This window comes from Salvelinus fontinalis, chromosome 13 (genome assembly GCF_029448725.1).
Source record: "Salvelinus fontinalis isolate EN_2023a chromosome 13, ASM2944872v1, whole genome shotgun sequence".
In the NCBI taxonomy this organism is placed as follows: domain Eukaryota; kingdom Metazoa; phylum Chordata; class Actinopteri; order Salmoniformes; family Salmonidae; genus Salvelinus; species Salvelinus fontinalis.
Window position 1 is genome coordinate 29,766,547 of NC_074677.1, and position 21,494 is coordinate 29,788,040.

General features: G+C 43.1%; 1 protein-coding gene across 4 annotated transcripts in view; it reads left to right on the forward strand.

Moving 5' to 3' along the window:
* Positions 1 to 3,062: 3,062 nt before the first annotated feature.
* Positions 3,063 to 21,494, forward strand: part of LOC129868400 (transcriptional regulator Erg-like) — a 67,025-nt gene continuing 48,593 nt past the window's right edge. For all 4 annotated transcript variants that reach the window (XM_055942340.1, XM_055942342.1, XM_055942344.1 and 1 more), the window contains exon 1: positions 3,063 to 3,147. In XM_055942340.1, the coding sequence (XP_055798315.1) occupies positions 3,109 to 3,147 (39 nt within the window). In that variant the 5' untranslated portion in view covers positions 3,063 to 3,108. The remainder of the gene's footprint in view (positions 3,148 to 21,494) is intronic.

Sequence of the window (21,494 nt, forward strand, 5' to 3'; positions counted from 1 at the left end):
GCAGCCGCAAGAGGAGAGTGAGACGCCCTTACACATCCCAGATTTGCAGTCTGTTGTGTTGTTCTGGATGTCATTAACTTCTTATGGCTGCAGGGGCAGTATTGAGTAGCTTGGATGAAAGGTGCACAGAGGTGCCCAGAGTAAATGGCCTGCTCCTCAGTCATAGTTGCTAATATTTGCATATTATTATTAGTATTGGATTAAAAACACTCTGAAGTTTCTAAAACTGTTTGAATTATGTCTGTGAGTATAACAGAACTCATATGGCAGGCAAAAATATGGCAGTTTACAATTGGCTCATTCATCCCCCTCCTCTCCCCTGTAACTATTCCCCAGGTCGTTGCTGCAAATGAGAACGTGTTCTCAGTCAACTTACCTGGTAAAATAACGGTAAAATAAAATAAAATAAAATAATAAAAAAAACTGAGAAGTTCCACTTCCTGTTTGGATTTTTTCTGAGGTGGCAGATTTTCAACCAAGCTCTCATTGAAATTACAGCAAGATATTGATGAGTTTTCACTTCCTACGGCTTCCACTAGATGTCAAGAGTCAATAGAACTTTGTCTGATGACTCTAATGTGAAGGGGGGCCGAAGGAGACAGGAATTAGTCACCACTGCCACGAGCTGACCATGCTTTGACCACGCGCGTTCACGTGATAGGCAGCTCCGTTCCATCGCTCAACTGAAGTCAATCTAATTCTCCGGTTGGAATGTTATTCAAGATGTATGTTAACAACATTCTAAAGATTGATTTAGTACATCGTTTTGACATGTTTCTGCTGACTGTTGTGGAACTTTTGGACATTTCGTCACGTTATAGTGGACGCTCTTTGTGACTTTGGAATTGCTTACCAAACGCGCTAACCAAAGTATCTAATTGGACATAAATAACGGACATTATCGAACAAATCAAGCATTTATTGTGGACCTGGGATTCCTAGGACTGCATTCTGATGAAGTTCATCAAAGGTAAGGAAACATTTATCATGTATTTTCTGGTTTCTGTTGACTCCAACATGGCGGCTAATTTAGCTATTGTTCTGAGCGCCGTCTCAGATTATTGCATGATTTGCTTTTTCCGTAAAGTTCTTTTGAAATCTGACACATCAGGTGCATTAAGGAGGGGTATATCTATAATTCCATGTGTATAACTTGTATTGTCATCTACATTTATGATGAGTATTTCTGTTGAAACAATGTGGCTATGCAAAATCACTTGATGTTTTTGGAACTAGTGAATGTAACGCGCCAATGTAAACTCAGATTCTTTTATATAAATATGAACTTTATCAAACAAAACATGCATGTATTGTGTAACATGAAGTCCTATGAGTGTCATCTGATGAAGATCATCAAAGGTTAGTGATTAATTTTATCTCTATTTCTGCTTTTTGTGACTGCTATATTTCGCTGAAAAAAATGGCTGTGCTTATTGTGGTTTGGTGGTGACCTAACATAATCGTTTGTAGTGCTTTCGCTGAAAAGCATATTTGAAATCGGACACTTTTGTGGGATTAACAACAAGATTACCTTTAAAATGATATAAGACACATGTATGTTTGAGGAATTTTAATTATGAGATTTCTGTTGTTTGAATTTGGCGCCCTGCACTTTCACTGGCTGTTGTCATATCGATCCCGTTAGCGGGATGCAGCCATAAGAAGTTAATTTCAATGGGGTCTGTCCGCAACAGAGTGGCATCAGTGCCCCCTTTTGTCCGAGGCTCCATAGGAAATACATGGCGTATACTTTGAATTTTTTCAAACTCTGCTTGGTCTTCAGTCCGAAAATAGAAGAGTAAGTTACCAAACCATAGAATGAGGTACTATAAATTATTACTATTTTAATAATAATGTTGAATAATAGCAACAGTATCTTCAACCTAGCCTAGCTTTTAGCTAGCTAGTGCTAAGGTTAGCTGCTCTGTGTAAGCTAGCTTGACTTGCTAGAAAGTAAGAGAGATTAAAAGAAACAAGTTGAGGAAAAAGCAACTAAAAGAAAACATGTTTTATTATCACCTGAAACAGTATGTTTCTCCTGTCTTGTTGCAAATTTGCAATCTCACAAAATAAATGCGATCTCTGATGCGTTATAAACACGACCAGTAGCGGGGAAATACTGAGTGAAAAGGAAATCCGTCCAGTTGTGTACATGCAGAGAGAGATGATAAACCAAGTAAACTATAAAAATGGATGTTACACACGCCTCAGTGTCATTTCAAAATATTACATGCGATACAGTATGGATCTCTTGCCATATGGATATTCACATGTGAATATTGCAATTTTTATGTGAATTTGATTAATTATGTGTGAGCTGTTCAGGAGCTGCTTAGCCTGTCTACCTCCTTCTCCCACACACACACACACACATACACACACACACACACACACACACACACACACACACACACACACACACACACACACACACACACACACAGCCTATGATTAATAAGTAATTACAACCAGCTCAGCTCCTAGTGGCCACGGGGACGTTCGCTGTCTGTTCCCTGATGGCTCCCAGATGTGTCCTGTAGGACGGAGGAGAGGTGAGGAGAGCCCATAGAGAGTGGGAGACGTGCCTATCTCTCCAGCCCTACTGATTAACCCTAATGGACCACATATTATGACACAATAGACCTTTACAGGCCTGACATTCACAGCGACAGTCAGTCGTGACCGTACAAGCTGTTTATTTCTGGAACTGAGGGGATCGTCCCATCGCTCTAAATGGAGGTCTCTGTCGAGAGTCGTTTCCCCAAGCCCGGGTTAGCGCTCATGCAGGGTCTCAGCAGTGTGTCGACTATGAGGGTCCTGCCAAAGCTAGACACCCTTTTTAATCGATGAGTGTTTTGTCCCCCAGTAGCTAGGGGATGCAGGCCATTATCATCATGATTAGAAGAGTCCCTATAATACACAATAATACAGTACATACACAAAGATATATGTAATGAGAACAATTTAATTGATATTGAATGACAATATACCCATCTCTTTCTCACTCTCTCCCACCTCTCCTTCTCCCTCTCTCCCTCTCCCTCTCCCTCTCCCTCTCTCAGGTAGAAGGCTGTGTGTGCTGCTCGTGTCTGATGTCAGCCGGGGGTCATGATTCAGACGGGAACAGACCCTGCAGGCCCAACCAAAGTAAGTCCACTAGTCCAGACAACATCTCTACACTAAACCATGTCCATACTGCATTGGATCAGCTGTACCATGAAAATATTGCTTTTCATTTATTAGTAGAGAGAGTACTTGCCGAACCGCATTGGACATATCCTGTGTATCCGAGTCTCTTCCATTCATTTCGATACTGTGAATGGAGGATATACACAAGTGTATCAAAGTAGAGGAGTAGAGTGTGGAAGTAGTACCTACACTGTGTGTGTGTGTGTGTGTGTGTGTGTGTGTGTGTGTGTGTGTGTGTGTGTGTGTGTGTGTGTGTGTGTGGTTGTGTGTGTGTGTGTGTGTGTGTGAGTAACTTCATGGCCTCTTCTGGGAATGATTGAGCTGGACTGCTTTTCCCATCCTCTTCCTTTCTCTCCATACCAGTGGAATAGAGTGAGCCAACTGACTCTCTCCACCAGTATTATGTCTGTTTATTCTAAAGCCATGACAGTGTACTGTGTGACTGCTGGGCGTTAATTTTACTGCTACGTGGTAGCTGGCTGCAGACGCTTTTTTATCTCCTTAAATTCCTCTTCTCTCCTCAATAATACAGAGGACTGCCAGATGGGGGTCCCCCAAGGATCTTTTTCACAGGATAGGGTTTCAAATCAGCCTGGAGAGTACTGCTCCAAAAGGAAATAGTCCAGAATTGTAGCTTTTCATGGTCCAGTATCAGACAATGAAGCCTGAAGTTAACGTTTCTTTTGTGGTAATGTCTGCAGGTCTGGGCTCCCTATTACCCTCACACCTGTGTGTAACGCTATTGTGACGTTATTGTAGAGTTATTTCAACACCTTTTGCCATTTTAGGTTAGATCTGTGAATGCATTGCTTTGAGTCAATATTATGCTATCCATAGAGGGTGTTGCAGTGGATGACAAGGAGATGTCTTTAGGGGAGGCAATAGGGCCATTGTGGATTGCGCCAGTGTGATTATGAGGGTGGTCCCGAGGGTGGAGTACTTATTCATTGTCATAAAGGTCTAGAGCAGAATTTCATCTGTTTGGTTTGGCTGCAGGCCCGGGACCGTTGAGTCTGCAGATTGTAGTCTACGTCGTCGTCTACATGTACTGTACCTCACTGACACACTCTTAACAAGTCTGTCATGCATGACCTAGCATTTGGTCATAACAAGTAACAACTTAATGACATGAAGACATGAATAAGTATAAGTTAAGTGTGATTTCATGTCCTCCATAGGTCTGTGCCTCATTATGGTGCTGAATGACAGTACACTGAAATAAATTAGTTATTAAATGGTTATTCCTTATCTCTTAAGGTTCCTGAAAGAATTCTTGCCCAATAAAGTATCTTTGAATTAAATGTGGGCTTCTTGACGTGGCATCTACGCTTCTTCAGAATTCTAAAAGGTTTTTGAATGTATGGAAACCTGCAGATGTCTCCATTTCAGTGTAACATTTCTATTGCTGCGCCATCCAGGACCCCAGGTATGCAGGTATGCAGTGAAATCTGAAAGTATTCATACCCCTTGACTTATTCCACATTTTGTTGTGTTACAGCAATGCCATGGATTAAATCAATATTCTTTTTCTCACCCATCGACACAAAATATCCCATAATGACAAAGTGAAAACATGTAAAAACTTTTTTTTGCTAATTTCTTGAAAATAAAATATCTCATTTACTTAAGTCTTCACATCCCTGAGTAAATACTTTGTTAAGAACCTTTGGCAACGATTAGAGCTGTGAGTCTTTCTGGGTAAGTCTCTACGAGCTTTCCACACCTGGATTTTGCAATGTTTGCCCATAATTATTTTCCAAATAATTCAAGCTCTGTCAAATTTGTTGTTGATCATTGTTACACAACCATTATCAGGTCTTACCATAGATTTTCAGGTAGATTTAAGTCAAAACTGTAACTTGGTACCTTAGGAACAGTCACTGTCTTCTTGGTAAGCATCTCCAGTGTAGATTTGGCTTTGTGTTTTAGGTTATTGTCCTGCTGAATGGTGATTCATTTCTCAGTGTCTGGTGGAAAGCAGATTGAACCAAGTTTTCCTCTAGGATTTTGCCTGTGCTTAGCTCCATTCCGTTTCTTTATTATCCTGAAAAACTCCCCAGTCCTTAACGATTACAAGCAAGTACCTATAACATGATGTAGTCACGACTATTTTTGAAAATATGGAGAGTGGTACTCAGTAATGTTTTGGATTGAATTTGCCCCAAACATAACACTTTGTATTCAGGACAAAAAGTTAATTGCTTTGACACATTTTTTGCCTTGTTGCATACAGGATGCATGTTTTGGGATATTTTTTTTCTTTACAGGCTTCCTTCTTTTCAAATCAAATCAAATCTTATTTGTCACATACACATGGTTAGCAGATGCTAATACGAGTGTAGCGAAATGCTTGTGCTTCTAGTTCCGACCATGCAGTAATATCTAACAAGTAATCTAACCTAACAATTCCACAACAACTACCTTATACACACAAGTGTAAAGGAATGAATAAGAATATGTACATAAAAATATATGAATGAGTGATGGCCAAACGGCATAGGCAAGATGCAGTAGATGGTATTGACTACAGTATATACATATGAGATGAGTAATGTAGGGTATGTAAACATTATATAAAGTGGCATTGTTTAACCTGTCTAGGATCAGCGTGGCGCTAGCGGCACACCCCCCCCCCCCCCCCACTGAAAAACCAGTGCCGCGAATTTTTTTTTAAATATTTAACTTTCACACATTAAAGTCCAATACAGCTAATGAAAGACACAGATCTTGTGAATCCAGTCAACATGTCCGATTTTTAAAATGTTTTACAGGGAAGACACAATATGTAAAGATGTACATCTATTACCTAAAAACACATTAGCATAATCCACCATCTTTTATTTGTCCACCAACACCAGTAGCCATCACCAATTCGGCTAAACTAAGATATTTATAGCCCCTAACCAACAAAAAAACTCATTAGATGACAGTCTGATAACATATTTATGGTATGGGATAGGTTTTGTTAGAAAAAAGTGCATATTTCAGGTAGATGGCATAGGTTACAATTGCACCCACCGTCACAAATGGAATAGAAAAACTACTTAGAGCAACGTGTTTACCTACTTACTAATCATCAAACATTTCGTAAAAATACACAGCATACACGAATCGAAAGACACAGATCCTGTGAATACAGACAATATTTCAGATTTTCTAAGTGTCTTACAGCGAAAACACAATAAATCGTTATATTAGCATAGCACATAGCACATAGCAGCCCAGCATTGATTCTAGCCAAAGTGAGCGATAAAAGTCAACATCGCCAAAAGATATTAATTTTTTCACTAACCTTCTCAGAATTCTTCCGATGACACTCCTGTAACATCATATTACACAATCCATATAGAGTTTGATCGCAAATGTTTATATTTAGCCACCAAAATCATGGTTAGACAATGTGAAATGTAGACAAGCTGGTCAGAAAATGTCCTTGCGCCACTTAGACAGTGATCTACTCTTATACATAAATACTCATAAACGTGACTAAAAAATATAGGGTGGACAGGGATTGATAGACAATTTAATTCTTAATACAATTGCGTTATTACATTTTTTAATTTATCCTTACTTTTCAATACAGTTTGCGCCAAGCGAAGCTACGTCAAAAAACATGGCGTCCTAAGCCACTAAAATGTTTCGACAGAAACACGATTTATCATAATAAAAATGTCCTACCTTGAGCTGTTCTTCCATCAGTATCTTGGGCAAAGGATCCTTTCTTGGGAGTAATCGTCTTTTGGTGGAAAGCTGTCCTCTTGCCATGTGGAAATGCCAACTGCGTTCGGGATGAACTGAAAAGCGTGCCCAGCTATTCACATCGTTTCAAAAATAAATGTCCCAAAATCGCACTAAACGGATATAAATTGCTATAAAACGCTTTAAATTAACTACCTTATGATGTTTTTAACTCCTATAACGAGTGAAAAGATGACCGGAGAAATATAACAGGCTAAACTAACGCTTGGAACAGGAGCGGGTCGGTGTCCAGCACGCGCGTTACGCACCAAGGAAAGACTTGCTAGCTACAGGGTTTTTTAATTTATAGGGCCTGTGAACGCGCAATCGACCCCATTGGAATCGTCATCACGTAAAGGCATCCAGGGGAAGACGTAAGAAGTGTCCGCATAGTCATAGCAATAACAGTGCCCTTTTAACTGACTTCAGAACAGTGGCCAACATTTCTGAAATCTGACTCCATGTCAGGGAAATTGCTGTAGAATGGGCTCTGTTCCACTTAGAGACAAAATTTCAACTCCTATAGAAACTATAGACTGTTTTCTATCCAATAATAATAATAATATGCATATTGTACGATCAAGGATTTTGTGGGAAGCCGTTTCAAAAATTACCCAATTAGCATAAATAGTCTAAACAGCGCCCCCATCCCCAACAGGTTAAAGTGGCTAGTGATACATTTATTACATACATTTTTCCATTATTAAAGTGGCTAGAGTTGAGTCAGTATGTTGGCAGCAGCCACTCAATGTTAGTGATGGATGTTTAACAGTCTGATGGCCTTGAGATAGAAGCTGTTTTTCAGTCTCTCGGTCCCCGCTTTGATGCATTGACGCTTTGATACTTGTACTCACCTCGCCGTCTGGATGACAGCGTGGTGAACAGGCAGTGGCTCGGGTGGTTGTTGTCCTTGATGATATTTTTGGCCTTTCTGTGACATCGGGTGGTGTGGGTGTCCTGGAGGGCAGGTAGTTTGCCCCCGGTGATGAGTTGTGCAGACCTCACTACCCTGTGGAGAGCCTTACGGTTGTGGGCGGAGCAGTTACCGTACCAGGCGGTGATACAGCCCAACAGGATGCTCTCGATTGTGCATCTGTAAAAGTTTGTGAGTGTTTTTTGTGACAGCCGAATTTCTTCAGCCTCCTGAGGTTGAAGAGGCGTTGCTGCGCCTTCTTCACCACGCTGTCTGTGTGGGTGGACCATTTGAGTTTGTCCATGACGTGTACGCCGAGGAACTTAAAACTTTCCACCCTCTCCGCTACTGTCCCGTCGATGTGGATAGGGGGCTGCTCCCTCTGCTGTTTCCTGAAGTCCACGATCATCTCCTATGTTCTGTTGACATTGAGTATGAGGTTATTTTCCTGACACCACACTCCGAGGTCCGTCACCTCCTCCCTGTAGGCCGTCTCGTCGTTGTTGGTAATCAAGCCTACCACTGTAGTGTCGTCTGCAAACTCGATGATTGAGTTGGAGGCGTGCACGGCCACGCAGTCATGGATGAACAGGGAGTACAGGAGAGGGCTGAGAATGCACCCTTGTGGGGCCCCAGTGTTGAGGATCAGCTCGGTGGAGATGTTGTTACCTACCCTCACCACCTGGGGGCGGCCCGTCAGGAAGTCCAGGACCCATTTGAACAGGGCGGGGTCGAGACCCATGGTCTCGAGCTTAATGACGAGTTTGGAGGGTACTATGGTGTTAAATGCTGAGCTGTAGTCGATGAACAGCATTCTCACAATGGTATTCCTCTTGTCCAGATGGGTTAGGGCAGTGTGCAGTGTGATTGCGATTGCGTCGTCTGTGGACCTATTGGGACGGTAAGCAAATTGGACTGGGTCTAGGGTGTCAGGTAGGGTGGAGGTGATATGGTCCTTGACTAGTCTCTCAAAGCACTTCATGATGACGGAAGTGAGTGCTACGGGGCGGTAGTCATTTAGCTCAGTTATCTTAGCTTTCTTGGGAATAGGAACAATGGTGGCCCTCTTGAAGCATGTGGGAACAGCAGACTGGGATAAGGATTGATTGAATATGTCCTTAAACACACCAGCCAGCTGGTCTGCACATGCTCTGAGGACGCGGCTGGGATGCCGTCTGAGCCTGCAGCCTTGCGAGGGTTAACACGTTTAAATGTTTTACTCACGTTGGCTGCAGTGAAGGAGAGCCCGCAGGTTTTGGTAGCGGGCCGTGTCAATGGCATTGTATTGTCATCAAAGCAAGCAAATAAGTTGTTTAGTTTGTCTGGGAGCAAGACATCGTGGTCTGCGACGGGGCTGGTTTTTCTTTTGTAGTCCGTGATTGACTGTAGACCCTGCCACATACCTCTCGTGTCTGAGCCGTTGAATTGCGACTCTACTTTGTCTCTATACTGATGCTTAGCTTGTTTGATTGCCTTGCGGAGGGAATAGGTACACTGTTTGTATTCGGTCATTTTTCCGGTCACCTTTCCCTGATTAAAAGCAGTGCTTCGTGCTTTCAGTTTTGCGCGAATGCTGCCATCAATCCACGGTTTCTGGTTGGGGAATGTTTTAATAGACGCTGTGGGTACAACATCACCGATGCACTTGCTAATAAACTCGCTCACCGAATCAGCGTATTCATCAATGTTGTTGTTCGACGCTATGCGGAACATATCCCAGTCCACGTGATCGAAGCAATCTTGAAGCTTGGAATCCGATTGGTCGGACCAGCGTTGAACAGACCTGAGCACGGGTGCTTCCTGTTTTAGTTTCTGTCTATAGGCTGGGAGCAACAAAATGGAGTCGTGGTCAGCTTTTCCGAAAGGAGGGCGGGGGAGGGCCCTATATGCGTCGCGGAAGTTAGAATAACAATGATCCAGGGTTTTGCCAGCCAGGGGCGCGCAATCGATATGCTGATACAATTTAGGGAGCCTTCTTTTCAGATTAGCCTTGTTAAAATCCCCAGCTACAATAAATACAGCCTCAGGATATGGGGTTTCCAGTTTACATAGAGCCAAATGAAGTTCGTTCAGGGCCGTCGATGTGTCTGCTTGGGGGGGAATATACACGACTGTGAGTATGATCGAAGATAATTTTCTTGGTAGATAATGCGATCAGCATTTGATTGTGAGGTATTCTAAATCAGGTGAACAAAAGGACTTGAGTTCCTGTTTGTTGTTATGATCACATCATGTCTCGTTAAATCAGGGCGGGGGCATACACCCCCGCCCTTCTTCTTACCAGAGAGATTATTTTTTCTGTCGGTGCGATGCGTGAAGAAACCAGGTGGCTGTACCGACTCCGATAGCGTGTCTCGAGTGAGCCATTTCCGTGAAACAAAGAACGTTACAGTCTCTGATGTCTTTCTGGAAGGCAACCCGTGCTCAGATTTTGTCTACCTTGTTGTCAAGAGACTGGACATTGGCGAGTAGTATGCTCGGGAGCGGTGCGTGATGTGCCCGCCTACGGAACCTGACCAGAAGACCGCTCCGTCTGCCCCTTCTGCGGCGCCGTTGTTTTGGGTCGCCTGCTGGGATCCGATCCATTGTCCTGGGTGGTGGACCAAACAGAGGATCCGCTTCGGGAAAGTCGTATTCCTGGTCGTAATGTTGGTGAGTTGACGTTGCTCTTATATCCAATAGTTCCTCCCGACTGTATGTAATAAAACCTAAGATTTCCTGGGGTAACAATGTAAGTAATAACACATAAAAAAAAAATACTGCATAGTTTCCTAGGAACGCGAAGCGAGGTGGCCATCTCAGTCGGCCATCTCTGTCAATTAGTAACTACAATGTTGTTGATCAATCCTCAGTTTTCTCCTATCACAACCATTAAGCTCTGTAACTGTTTTAAAGTCACCATTGGCCGCATGGTGAAATCCATGAGCGGTTTCCTTCCTGTCCTGCAACTGAGTTAGGAAGGACGCCATCCAAAGTGTAATTAATAACTTCACCATGCTCAAAGGGGTATTCAATGTCTGCTTTTTAAATTTTACCCATCTACCAATAGGTGCCCTTCTTTGTGAGGCATTGTGTTACGCACGCCTCTGAGAAGAGGGAACGCAACTCCCTGCTACAACTCAACTCTCTGAAGTGCAAGAGGTATGGACTGTAGGTGCGAGTAAGGATGACACAAAAGCAGAATTTACCGTTTACTAGAATTTATTTTCTTACACGGTAATATGGGGAAAAGGGGCTGGACGGAACCAAAGCAAAGAAAGTAAATATCAAAGTTCCCCCTCTCCTATCTAACCTGCCTACCCACTTAACTTACCTAACTTAACACCGCCTGGTGCCCTAACCAAAATACAGGGGGTGGTCCGCCCAGGTCTTACCTAGTGTGCCTAGACAGTAAATATACTACGGGTATATGTATGCCCGCAGGCCTCTTGCCTAAGCACTCCCAAAGTGCCTTCTCCTTCCCCCCTGGGAACAAACGAAACAGAGTAATTATTAACGATTTCACAAACACAGGACATAGAAAAACTGCTACCAACAACAACAGTACATACCACACTTTCTGATACACAACCCACACTATATCACAATCTAATTTTTCTCTCTCTCAATCTCCAAATCTCTACTCCTTATCTCTACTCCTTATCTCATCTCTCTCTCTCCTCTCTCAATCTTCACTCTCTTGGGCAGAACACTGGCTTTTATCTTCAGGTGGCAATGGTGATTAGAGTCAGCTGCTTCTTGACGAGGGGGCGGGGTCAGCTCCAATCACCAATTAGCCTGGGGTTGACCAATCAGCTGGTTGGGGAGTACTTCAGGAAGCCATCTCCTGAAACACACACTCAAATACGAAACAGAACACAGAAACTGGGGAACGTAACACGCCCACCACAAAAATTGCAAAAATACAGTTTGTAATAACAAAAAGCAACGCTTCCCCAGTTAGTAAACCCGTGATAGAGCGTCAGCAACCACATTCGCTGAGCCCTTCACATAGGCTATCTGTACATTATATCCTTGTACAATCAGAGCCCACCGCATAAGGCGGCGGTTCTGATTGTACATTTGCTTTAAGAACACTAAAGGATTATGGTCCGTGAAGACCATTACAGGAAAGGCACTGGATCCCACATATACCTCAAAGAACTGTAAGGCTAACAATAAAGCTAGCGTCTCTTGTTCAATTGTGGAGTACCTTGACTGACACGAGTTGAACTTACGGGAGAAGAAACTGACGGGCCGATCCACTCCGTCTTCATCTTCCTGTAAGAGAACCGCACCCACCCCCACTATACTAGCGTCAACCTCCAACTTAAAAGGTTTGTCAAAGTTGGGGGCGGCAAGCACTGGGGCACTACAAAGTAGCGCTTTAGCGGACTCAAAAGCATGGTTACAGTCCTTGGACCACCTAAATGGTACCTTGGGACTAAGCAGAGATGAAAGGGGAGCTACTACCGTCGAGAAATTCTTACAGAATGTACGATAGTACCCTACCATCCCTAGGAATCTGCGCAACTGGCGTCGAGTCGTGGGAGCAGGAAAAGCAACAATTGCCTCCACCTTGCCAGATACTGGGCGCACTTGACCTCGTCCCACTTGTTTCCCTAAGTAAGTCACCGTAGCCTTCCCAAACTCACACTTGGCCAAATTGAGGGTTAAAGAAGCATTCTCCAACCGCTGAAACACACTTTTCAAAGTGGAGAGATGATCAGACCAAGTAGAGGAATGTATCACCACATCATCAAGGTATGCAGTACAATTTGGCACATCTGCAAACACAATGTTAACTAGACGCTGAAAAGTAGCAGGTGCATTACACATGCCAAAGGGCATCACAGTGTATTGTACAAAGTTATCAGGCGTAACAAAAGCCGATATGTCAGAAGCTCTAGAGGTCAGAGGCACCTGCCAATAACCTTTTAACAAATCTAACTTACTAACGTAAGCAGCAGAGCCAATTCTATCAATGCAGTCATCTAATCGAGGTAGAGGAAAAGAATCAGACTTTGTAACTGCATTTACTCTACGATAGTCCGTGCATAAGCGGGACGTACCGTCAGGCTTAGGAACAAGAATACATGGGGAACTCCAGGAGCTGTTACTGGGTTTTGCCATGTCATTCTGTAATAAATAAGCTACCTCACTTTTCATTACCTCCCTTTTCTTTGTATTAACCCGGTACGGATGCTGACGTATAGGAGCAGCATTCCCTACATCCACGTCATGTTCCAAGATGGACGTGCGACTTGGAACGTCCTGAAACACACTGAGAAAACTGTTTATCAATAGGATAAGGTCCTTAGTTTGATCGTTATCCAAATGTTCCATTTGAGAGGGTAACTTCTTCAGCATCTCTGAATTACATAGGCGTTCACACTGCTGTAACGTATGGCGTAACTCCAACCCATCCTCCTTATCCTGCTCTAGGTCCCAGCCAGGCTTCAGCACCACCGCAGCCACACTGGAGACGGCGGGCTGGACCGGCTTACTTGAGGAGCTGTCTGGAGAGTCACGTACATAATATTCTTTTAGCATGTTAATATGACACACACCAGAAGAACGCCTTCGATCTGGGGTCTTTATCACATAGTTTGTGTCACTGAGTTTCTTTTCCACCAGATATGGTCCAGAAAAACGTGCTGACAGAGACGAGCCAGGAATTGGCAACAAAACTAAAACTTGATCTCCTGGTGCAAAAGAACGACCAACAGCCTTTTTGTCATAATGCACCTTCATGCGTTTTTGCGAAGAGGAAAAGAGACTTTTGGGCCAACGCACATGCGGCGTGCAGTCTCTCCCGCATCTTACTGACATAATCCAACACATTTTTAGGGGCGCTACTGGGTGTAGGAGATAAGATATGCTCCTTCAACACTTTCAGCGGACCCCTTGGGGTATGTCCAAACACAAGGTCAGCAGGGCTAAACCCTAAGGACTCTTGTATCGTTTCCCTAATAGCAAATAGGACAAAGGGCACCCCCTCATCCCAATCGGTACTGGTATCCATACAATACTTGCGTAGCATTGCCTTCAGCGTCTGATGCCAGCGTTCGAGAGCCCCTTGACTCTCTGGATGATACGGACTTGAGACCTGATGGGAAATACACAATGTCTTTAACACATTTGAAAACATTTTGGACATAAAGTTGGATCCCTGATCAGTTTGGATTACTTTAGGGAGTCCAAACGTAGAGAAGAACTTCACCAGTGCCTTCACCACAGTCTTAGCCGTAATAGTACGGAGAGGAATAGCCTCTGGGTATCGAGTAGCACTGCACATTATTGTTAATAGGAACTGGTTACCTGACCTGGTTTTCGGCAACGGACCTACACAATCAACTATCACTCTTTCAAACGGTTCCCCCACCACAGGAATCGGGTAGAGCGGTGCTCTAGGAACTGTTTGATTCGCTTTCCCAGTGAGTTGACATACGTGACATGTTTTACAAAATTGGACCACGTCAGACTTCAAACCTGGCCAGAAAAAATGACGAAGGACCCGGTTATAAGTCTTTGTGATCCCCAAATGTCCAGACCACGCCTGGTCATGGGCGAGTGACAGCACCTGCTGTCGGAACGGTGTAGGAACAACCACTTGACACACTTCACTCCAGTCATTAACGGTGTCATGAGCTGCCCATTTACGCATCAAAACTCCTGCTTCCATAAAGTAGGCAGTCTCTCTAGTTTTAGCTTCTTCAATGGAAATTACCGAAGCAAAACACTTACGAAGACTGGTGTCTCCTTTTTGACATTCAATCACCTTCTCAGGGGTGACAGACAAAAGAATGTCATGTAATTGGGGCGCGATTTCGCAGTCCCCTTCCTTAGTTTTTACAGGAGTAAAAACTGTCGGACTTGCAGAAGGAATACTCGGTGCATTGTCTTCTACTTCAATATTCTCAAAAATGGAACTAGCCAAATCCACCACATCTCCAAGCTTGCGAGATTGTGCCCTCGTTAACACACAAGCAGGAAAAACATGTGGAAATGCTTGAACCAATTTCTCATCTGCAATTTTAATTTCTGGGTTGTCTACTACCTCTAATACAGGAGTAACGTTACCACCAGCAATATCATTCCCTAATAGCAATGTGACTCCTTTTACTGGCAGTGTAGACACTACACCAACACGGAAACGTCCTGATACCAAGTCTGACACTAAGTGGACCCAGTGTAATGGTACAGGTACTGTTTTTGTCTCTATCCCCTGTAATATAACATGCGAGCCACAATACGTTTCAGGAGACCAGGGTAAAGCATCAGTAATAATTACTGACTGCGCCGCCCCGGTGTCTCGTAAGATTTTAATTGGCTTTTGATCAGCTTGTTCTCCAGTTAAGGAAACACAACCGGCAGAAATAAACGGAGCATAAACAGGATCCGGTTTCTCAAATGCTGAATCAATACCTCGGACCAACGGACGAGCCAAAGACTTGACTAAACCCAAACTTTTCCTTTTTGGGGACGGTGACTGGGACTGTTTCGGTTTATTTTTCAAAACTGGGCAGTCCGCAATCACGTGACCCTTTTGGTGACAGTAAAAACATTCACGGATCTCATGAAAAGGCTTGTCAGAGGAAAAGCGACCTGAATGAGGCACTGATGACGTAATCAGTCTACCTTCAAAACGAGGTGCACCAAAGACAGTCTTGTGTGTCAAAGCGTACTCATCTGCCAATACCGCTGCCTGGGCCAATGTCACCACTTTCTGTTCATTTAAATGAACTACAATTCTATCTGGGAGGTTGCTTTTAAAATCCTCCAACAGCATCAACTCCCGAATATCAGCAAATGTGTTAGCTTTGCTGGCGGAACACCATCGATTAAACAGAGACTCTTTGTCCCTAGCAAACTCAACAAAAGTACGGTGAGAGGGTTTCTTGTGGTTCCTGAAGCGCTGTCTATAAGCTTCAGGCACCAACTCATAAGCCCGCAACACGGTAGTTTTAACTGTATCATAGTGTAAACTGTCTTCCAGGGAGAGAGCAGCTACTACTTCCTGGGCTTTCCCAGACAATTTACATTGTAACAGGAGCGGCCAAACCTCGAGTGGCCAATGTAGCGCAGCGGCCACACGCTCAAACGCAGAGAAATAGGAATCAACTTCCGACTCTCGGAATGGAGGGACTAAAGCGATATTTTTACTTACATCAAAGTGGGCTTGATGATGAGCAGCTTTTGGAGTCGTACCGGAGCCAGCTTCTATCTCCAGTTGTCGGATCCTCACCTCCTTGTCGGCTTCTATTTTCCTAATTTCAAGGTCAAAATGCATTTGTCTCTCTTTATCTTTTTGCTCCATTTCTAACCGGGCCAGCCTCACCTTTAGCCTAGCGGTCCCGTCTGAACGACCTGAAGCAGAAGATAAAGGATCGAATCGAGGCAATGTAAAGGGGGTACGAGCAACCCCTTCCTCTGCCCTGTCCTCCGACTTGGCATCGGAAAGTCTACCCGTCTCCTCTCCTTTCAATGAGAGAATTCTTTCTCTCACTAAACCCTCCCTGACTAGCACCAAAAGTTCAGCCTTTAGGGCTTTCTCAGGGATAACAAATCCATAATGGTCAGCTATAGCTATAAGGTCCTCTTTTCGAAACCTCACCAAACAATCAATAGAGGGCGCTTCAATGAACTTGGAGATGGCTGAGGCAGCCATCTTGTACACAACAATCTACTGAAAACACAAACTAAACAAGTCATCTAAACTCACAATCTACCATCACACCTCAATCACTAACCACAGAGAGCTCAGTGCAGCAGGGTCCGGTGGGTTTAATGGAATCCCGGATGAGCCCCCATTATGTTACGCACGCCTCTGAGAAGAGGGAACGCAACTCCCTGCTACAACTCAACTCTGAAGTGCAAGAGGTATGGACTGTAGGTGCGAGTAAGGATGACACAAAAGCAGAATTTACCGTTTACTAGAATTTATTTTCTTACACGGTAATATGGGGAAAAGGGGCTGGACGGAACCAAAGCAAAGAAAGTAAATATCAAAGTTCCCCCTCTCCTATCTAACCTGCCTACCCACTTAACTTACCTAACTTAACACCGCCTGGTGCCCTAACCAAAATACAGGGGGTGGTCCGCCCAGGTCTTACCTAGTGTGCCTAGACAGTAAATATACTACGGGTATATGTATGCCCGCAGGCCTCTTGCCTAAGCACTCCCAAAGTGCCTTCTCCTTCCCCCCTGGGAACAAACGAAACAGAGTAATTATTAACGATTTCACAAACACAGGACATAGAAAAACTGCTACCAACAACAACAGTACATACCACACTTTCTGATACACAACCCACACTATATCACAATCTAATTTTTCTCTCTCTCAATCTCCAAATCTCTACTCCTTATCTCTACTCCTTATCTCTACTCCTTATCTCTACTCCTTATCTCATCTCTCTCTCTCCTCTCTCAATCTTCACTCTCTTGGGCAGAACACTGGCTTTTATCTTCAGGTGGCAATGGTGATTAGAGTCAGCTGCTTCTTGACGAGGGGGCGGGGTCAGCTCCAATCACCAATTAGCCTGGGGTTGACCAATCAGCTGGTTGGGGAGTACTTCAGGAAGCCATCTCCTGAAACACACACTCAAATACAAAACAGAACACAGAAACTGGGGAACGTAACAATTGGAAAACCTCCTGGTCTTTGTGGTTGGATTTGTTTGAAATGCACTGCTCGACAGAGGGATCTTACAGATTATGTCATGGTTCCACCTGTCACCAGAGGGCGGCAGAGACCGTCCTAGAGACATTAACGACACTCAGGTGTGTCCAATTTACTCATTATGATTTCCATGTTAAAAGAGGTGTGCTTTCTGTTGTCCTTTGCAGAGCTTGAATTGTTTACTGTGTGTGGTTACTGACCGACCGACCGACCGACCGACCGACCGACCGACCGACCGACCGACCGACCGACCGACCGACTGATTTAGTGTTTATAATTTTTTTAAAGTGTACTGTGATCCTGCGGCTACCGTATCTCAGTAAAGTATTATGTTTATCTTTAACCACTGATTCCTCGTCTGGTCTCATCTCTGCACCTGGGTCCAACCTTACACGTCACCAATAATTGTATGTGTGGGGTACAGAGATGAGGTAGTCATTCAAAAATCATGTTTAACACCTTTATTGCACACAGAGTGAATACATGCAACTTATTATGTGACTTGTTAAGCAAATGTTTACTCCTGAACTTATTTATGCTTGTCATAACAAAGGTGTTGAATACTTATTGTCTCAAGCCAGCTTTGAATTTTTTATTAATTTGAACATTTCAACATTTTAACATTTTAATACATTTTATATTCAGGCTGTGTAACAACAAAATGTGGAAAAAGTCAAGGTGTGAAAACTTTCCGAAGGCACTGTATCTACTAAAAGTTTGGACACACCAACTCATTCCAGGGTTTTTCTTTTACTATTTTTTGCATTGTAGAATAATAGTGAAGACATAACAATGAAATAACACATATGGAATCACGTACAGTAGTAACAAAAAAAGTGTTAAACAAATCCAAATATGAGAGTCTTCAAAGTAGCCACCCATTGCCTTGACAGCTTTGCACACTGTTGTCATTCTCTCAACCAGCTTCATGAGGTAGTCACCTGGAATGCATTTCAATTAACAGGTGTGCCTTGTTAAAAGTTAATTTGTGGAATTTCTTTCCTCAATGCATTTGAGCCAATCAGTTGTGTTGTGACAAGGTAGGGTTGGTATACAGAAGATTGCCCTATTTAGTAAAAGACCAAGTCCATATTATGGCAAGAGCAGCTCAAATAAGCAAAGAGAAATGACAGTCCATTACTTTAAGACATGAAGGTCAGTCAATCTGGAAAATTTCAAGAACTTGAAGAAGTTCAAGTTTCTTCATGTGCAGTTCCAAAAACCATCAAGCACTATGATGAAACTGTCTCATGAGGACTGCCAAAGGAAAGGAAGACCCAGTGTTACCTCTGCAGAGGATAAGTTAGTTACCAGTTTCAGAAATTGCAGCCCAAGTCAATGCTTCACAGAGTTCAAGTAACAGACACATCTCAACATCAACTGTTCAGAGGAGACTGCGTGAATCAGGCCTTAGTGAATCATGGTTGAATTGCTGCAAAGAAACCACTACTAAAGGACATCAAGAAGAAGACACTTGCTTGGGCCAAGAAACATGAGCAATGGACATTAGACCGGTGGAAATCTGTCTTTTGGTCAGCCTGTCCAACCGCCGTGTCTTTGTAAGATGCAGAGTAGGTGAACGGATGATCTCCGCATGTGTGATTCCCACCGTGAAGCATGGAGGAGGAGGTGTGGGGGTGCTTTGCTGGTGACACTCAGTGATATAGTTAGAATTCAATGCACACTTAACCAGCATGGCTACCACAGTATTCTGCAGTGATACGCCATCCCATCTGGTTTGCGCTTACTGGGACGATCATTTGTTTTTCCACAGGACATGACCTAACACACCTCAAGGCTTTGTAAGGGCTATTTTACCATGAAGGAGAGTGATGGAGTGCTGCATCAGATGACCTGGCCTCCACAATCACCCGACCTCAAGCTAATTGAGATGGTTTGGGATGAGTTGAACTGCAGAGTAAAGGAAAAGCAGCCAACAAGTGCTCAGCATATGTGGGAACTCCTTCAAGATTGATGGAAAAGCATTCCAGGTGAAGCTGGTTGAGAGAATGCCAAGAGCGTGCAAAGTGGCTACTTTGAAAATCTAAAATACACTTTTTGGCTACTACATTATTCCGTATGTGTTATTTCATAGTTTTAATGTCTTAACTATTATTCTACAATGTAGAAAATAGTAAAAATAAAGAAAAACCCTTGAGTGAGTAGGTGTCCAAACTTTTGACTGGTACTGTATGTATTGATTGCATTTTGATACTGCTACAGTGTTATTTGGGTTGTTAATTGGATTAGTCCCTCCGTCATTGATTTCTTGCCTTTTTATTGTATTTTTCTTAAAATTGTTATTGTTTGACATTTGACTGCATTGTTAGGCGCTAGTAACAAAGCATTTCACTGCACCGCTATAACAGCTGATAAACTGTATGTGACCAATACCCTTTGATTCGATTTGATATCTTAAGTCTTCCCAACCCTGGCAGTCATTCTGAATTAAGGTTGTGGGTGAATACAATTTCTAATTGTTGGGTATCCCCACTCTTGCTGGAATCCAATAGGAATTACACATGACTTTGCAAGCCAGCATAATGTGACTTGCAGGCCTGATGTGACCTGTAAACTATGCGTTTCAGGCCACTGTATTAGGCTCAATTTCGAGTCTCATAGCAAAGGGTATGAATACTTATGTAAATAATGTATTTCTGTTTTTTATTTTTTTAAATAAATTTGCAAAGATAAAAAAAAACTGTTTTCACTTTGTCATTATAGGGGTATTGTGTGTAGATTGATGACGATTTTTTTTATTGAATCTATTTTAGAAATTGTGGAAAAAGTCAAGGGGTCTGAAAACTTTCCAAATGAATACCACTTAGGATCTCACTTGGTGAAGGCCACAGGACTGAAAATGAATGCAACAATAATTTCTCTGTCACTAGCAAACAGTCATGTGTGATAGTGGTAACTCTATAATTCACTCAAATGGCACCCTAGGAAAATATACAAATAAGGCTTAAAACCCTACAGCAAGGCTATTCAATTCCGGTGTTATGATACTGATGATTTGTCCGTCACAGATTGTTAACGTTTCTACCATAGTTGCTAGATGTAGCATTGTAGCTAAGCCTAAACCTAAGCCTTTTCCTAACCTTAACCTCATTCTCCTAACCTGATAACCTGCTGTATTAGTGTTCCTAACCTGCCATGTTAATTATCCTAACCTACCACGTTACTTATCCTAACCTGCCATGTAAACAAATCATTTGTGGAGACAAATCATCAGTATCACCACACCAGTCCTGCAGGGCCGAAACATTTCTGGTTTGGGATTTTTGTATGGTTCTTCAAAGAATCAACTAATTTATGGTTCTTCAGAGACCCTAAAATTGTTGCCCTATGGCATCGATCTCAATAACTTTACTCGGTTCCAACTTACACCTTTATTTTTAAGGGTGTAGGTTAGTTGTCATAAACACATATTAGGTTATTTCAGTAGAATCTTTGGCCTGTTCAAGTGTATTCCAGACCCCATAATAGTACTGATTCATAGCCTGTGACTCACTGGACATTTAATGTTTCATCCACCACATGCTCTGACTGAGACAATTGGTCCCTATGGTCTAATATCACTGTGAAAGACCTCAAAGTCTGTGTTTGAGTGGAGGACTGGTGAGTTGTGGGAATAGGGGACAGACTTGGACAGACTGTGGATACAGAGGCCCAGTGATCTGTGTGGCTCACACCTCCACCACTCTTTTCTCTTCAGGTGATCTGCTCCCTCTGTGGAACTAACTATATTCTACATGGGAACAGGGTACACATTTATAGGGCCTATCTGCAGTTTCCATTGAGTTGAATGGACTGCTAGCTTGTTGAGACCATAGACACTGACTGTATGAAAGGTTGATCCTGTGTTTTGCAGGGACTCAAACTCTCCGACAAAGAGGAGCGGGCCAGAAGCCACACCAGCCGTTCCAAGAAATCTGGCATTCAGGAATTGTATTTTTGCGGAGATCCGACCATAGCCCTTTTCTCTTT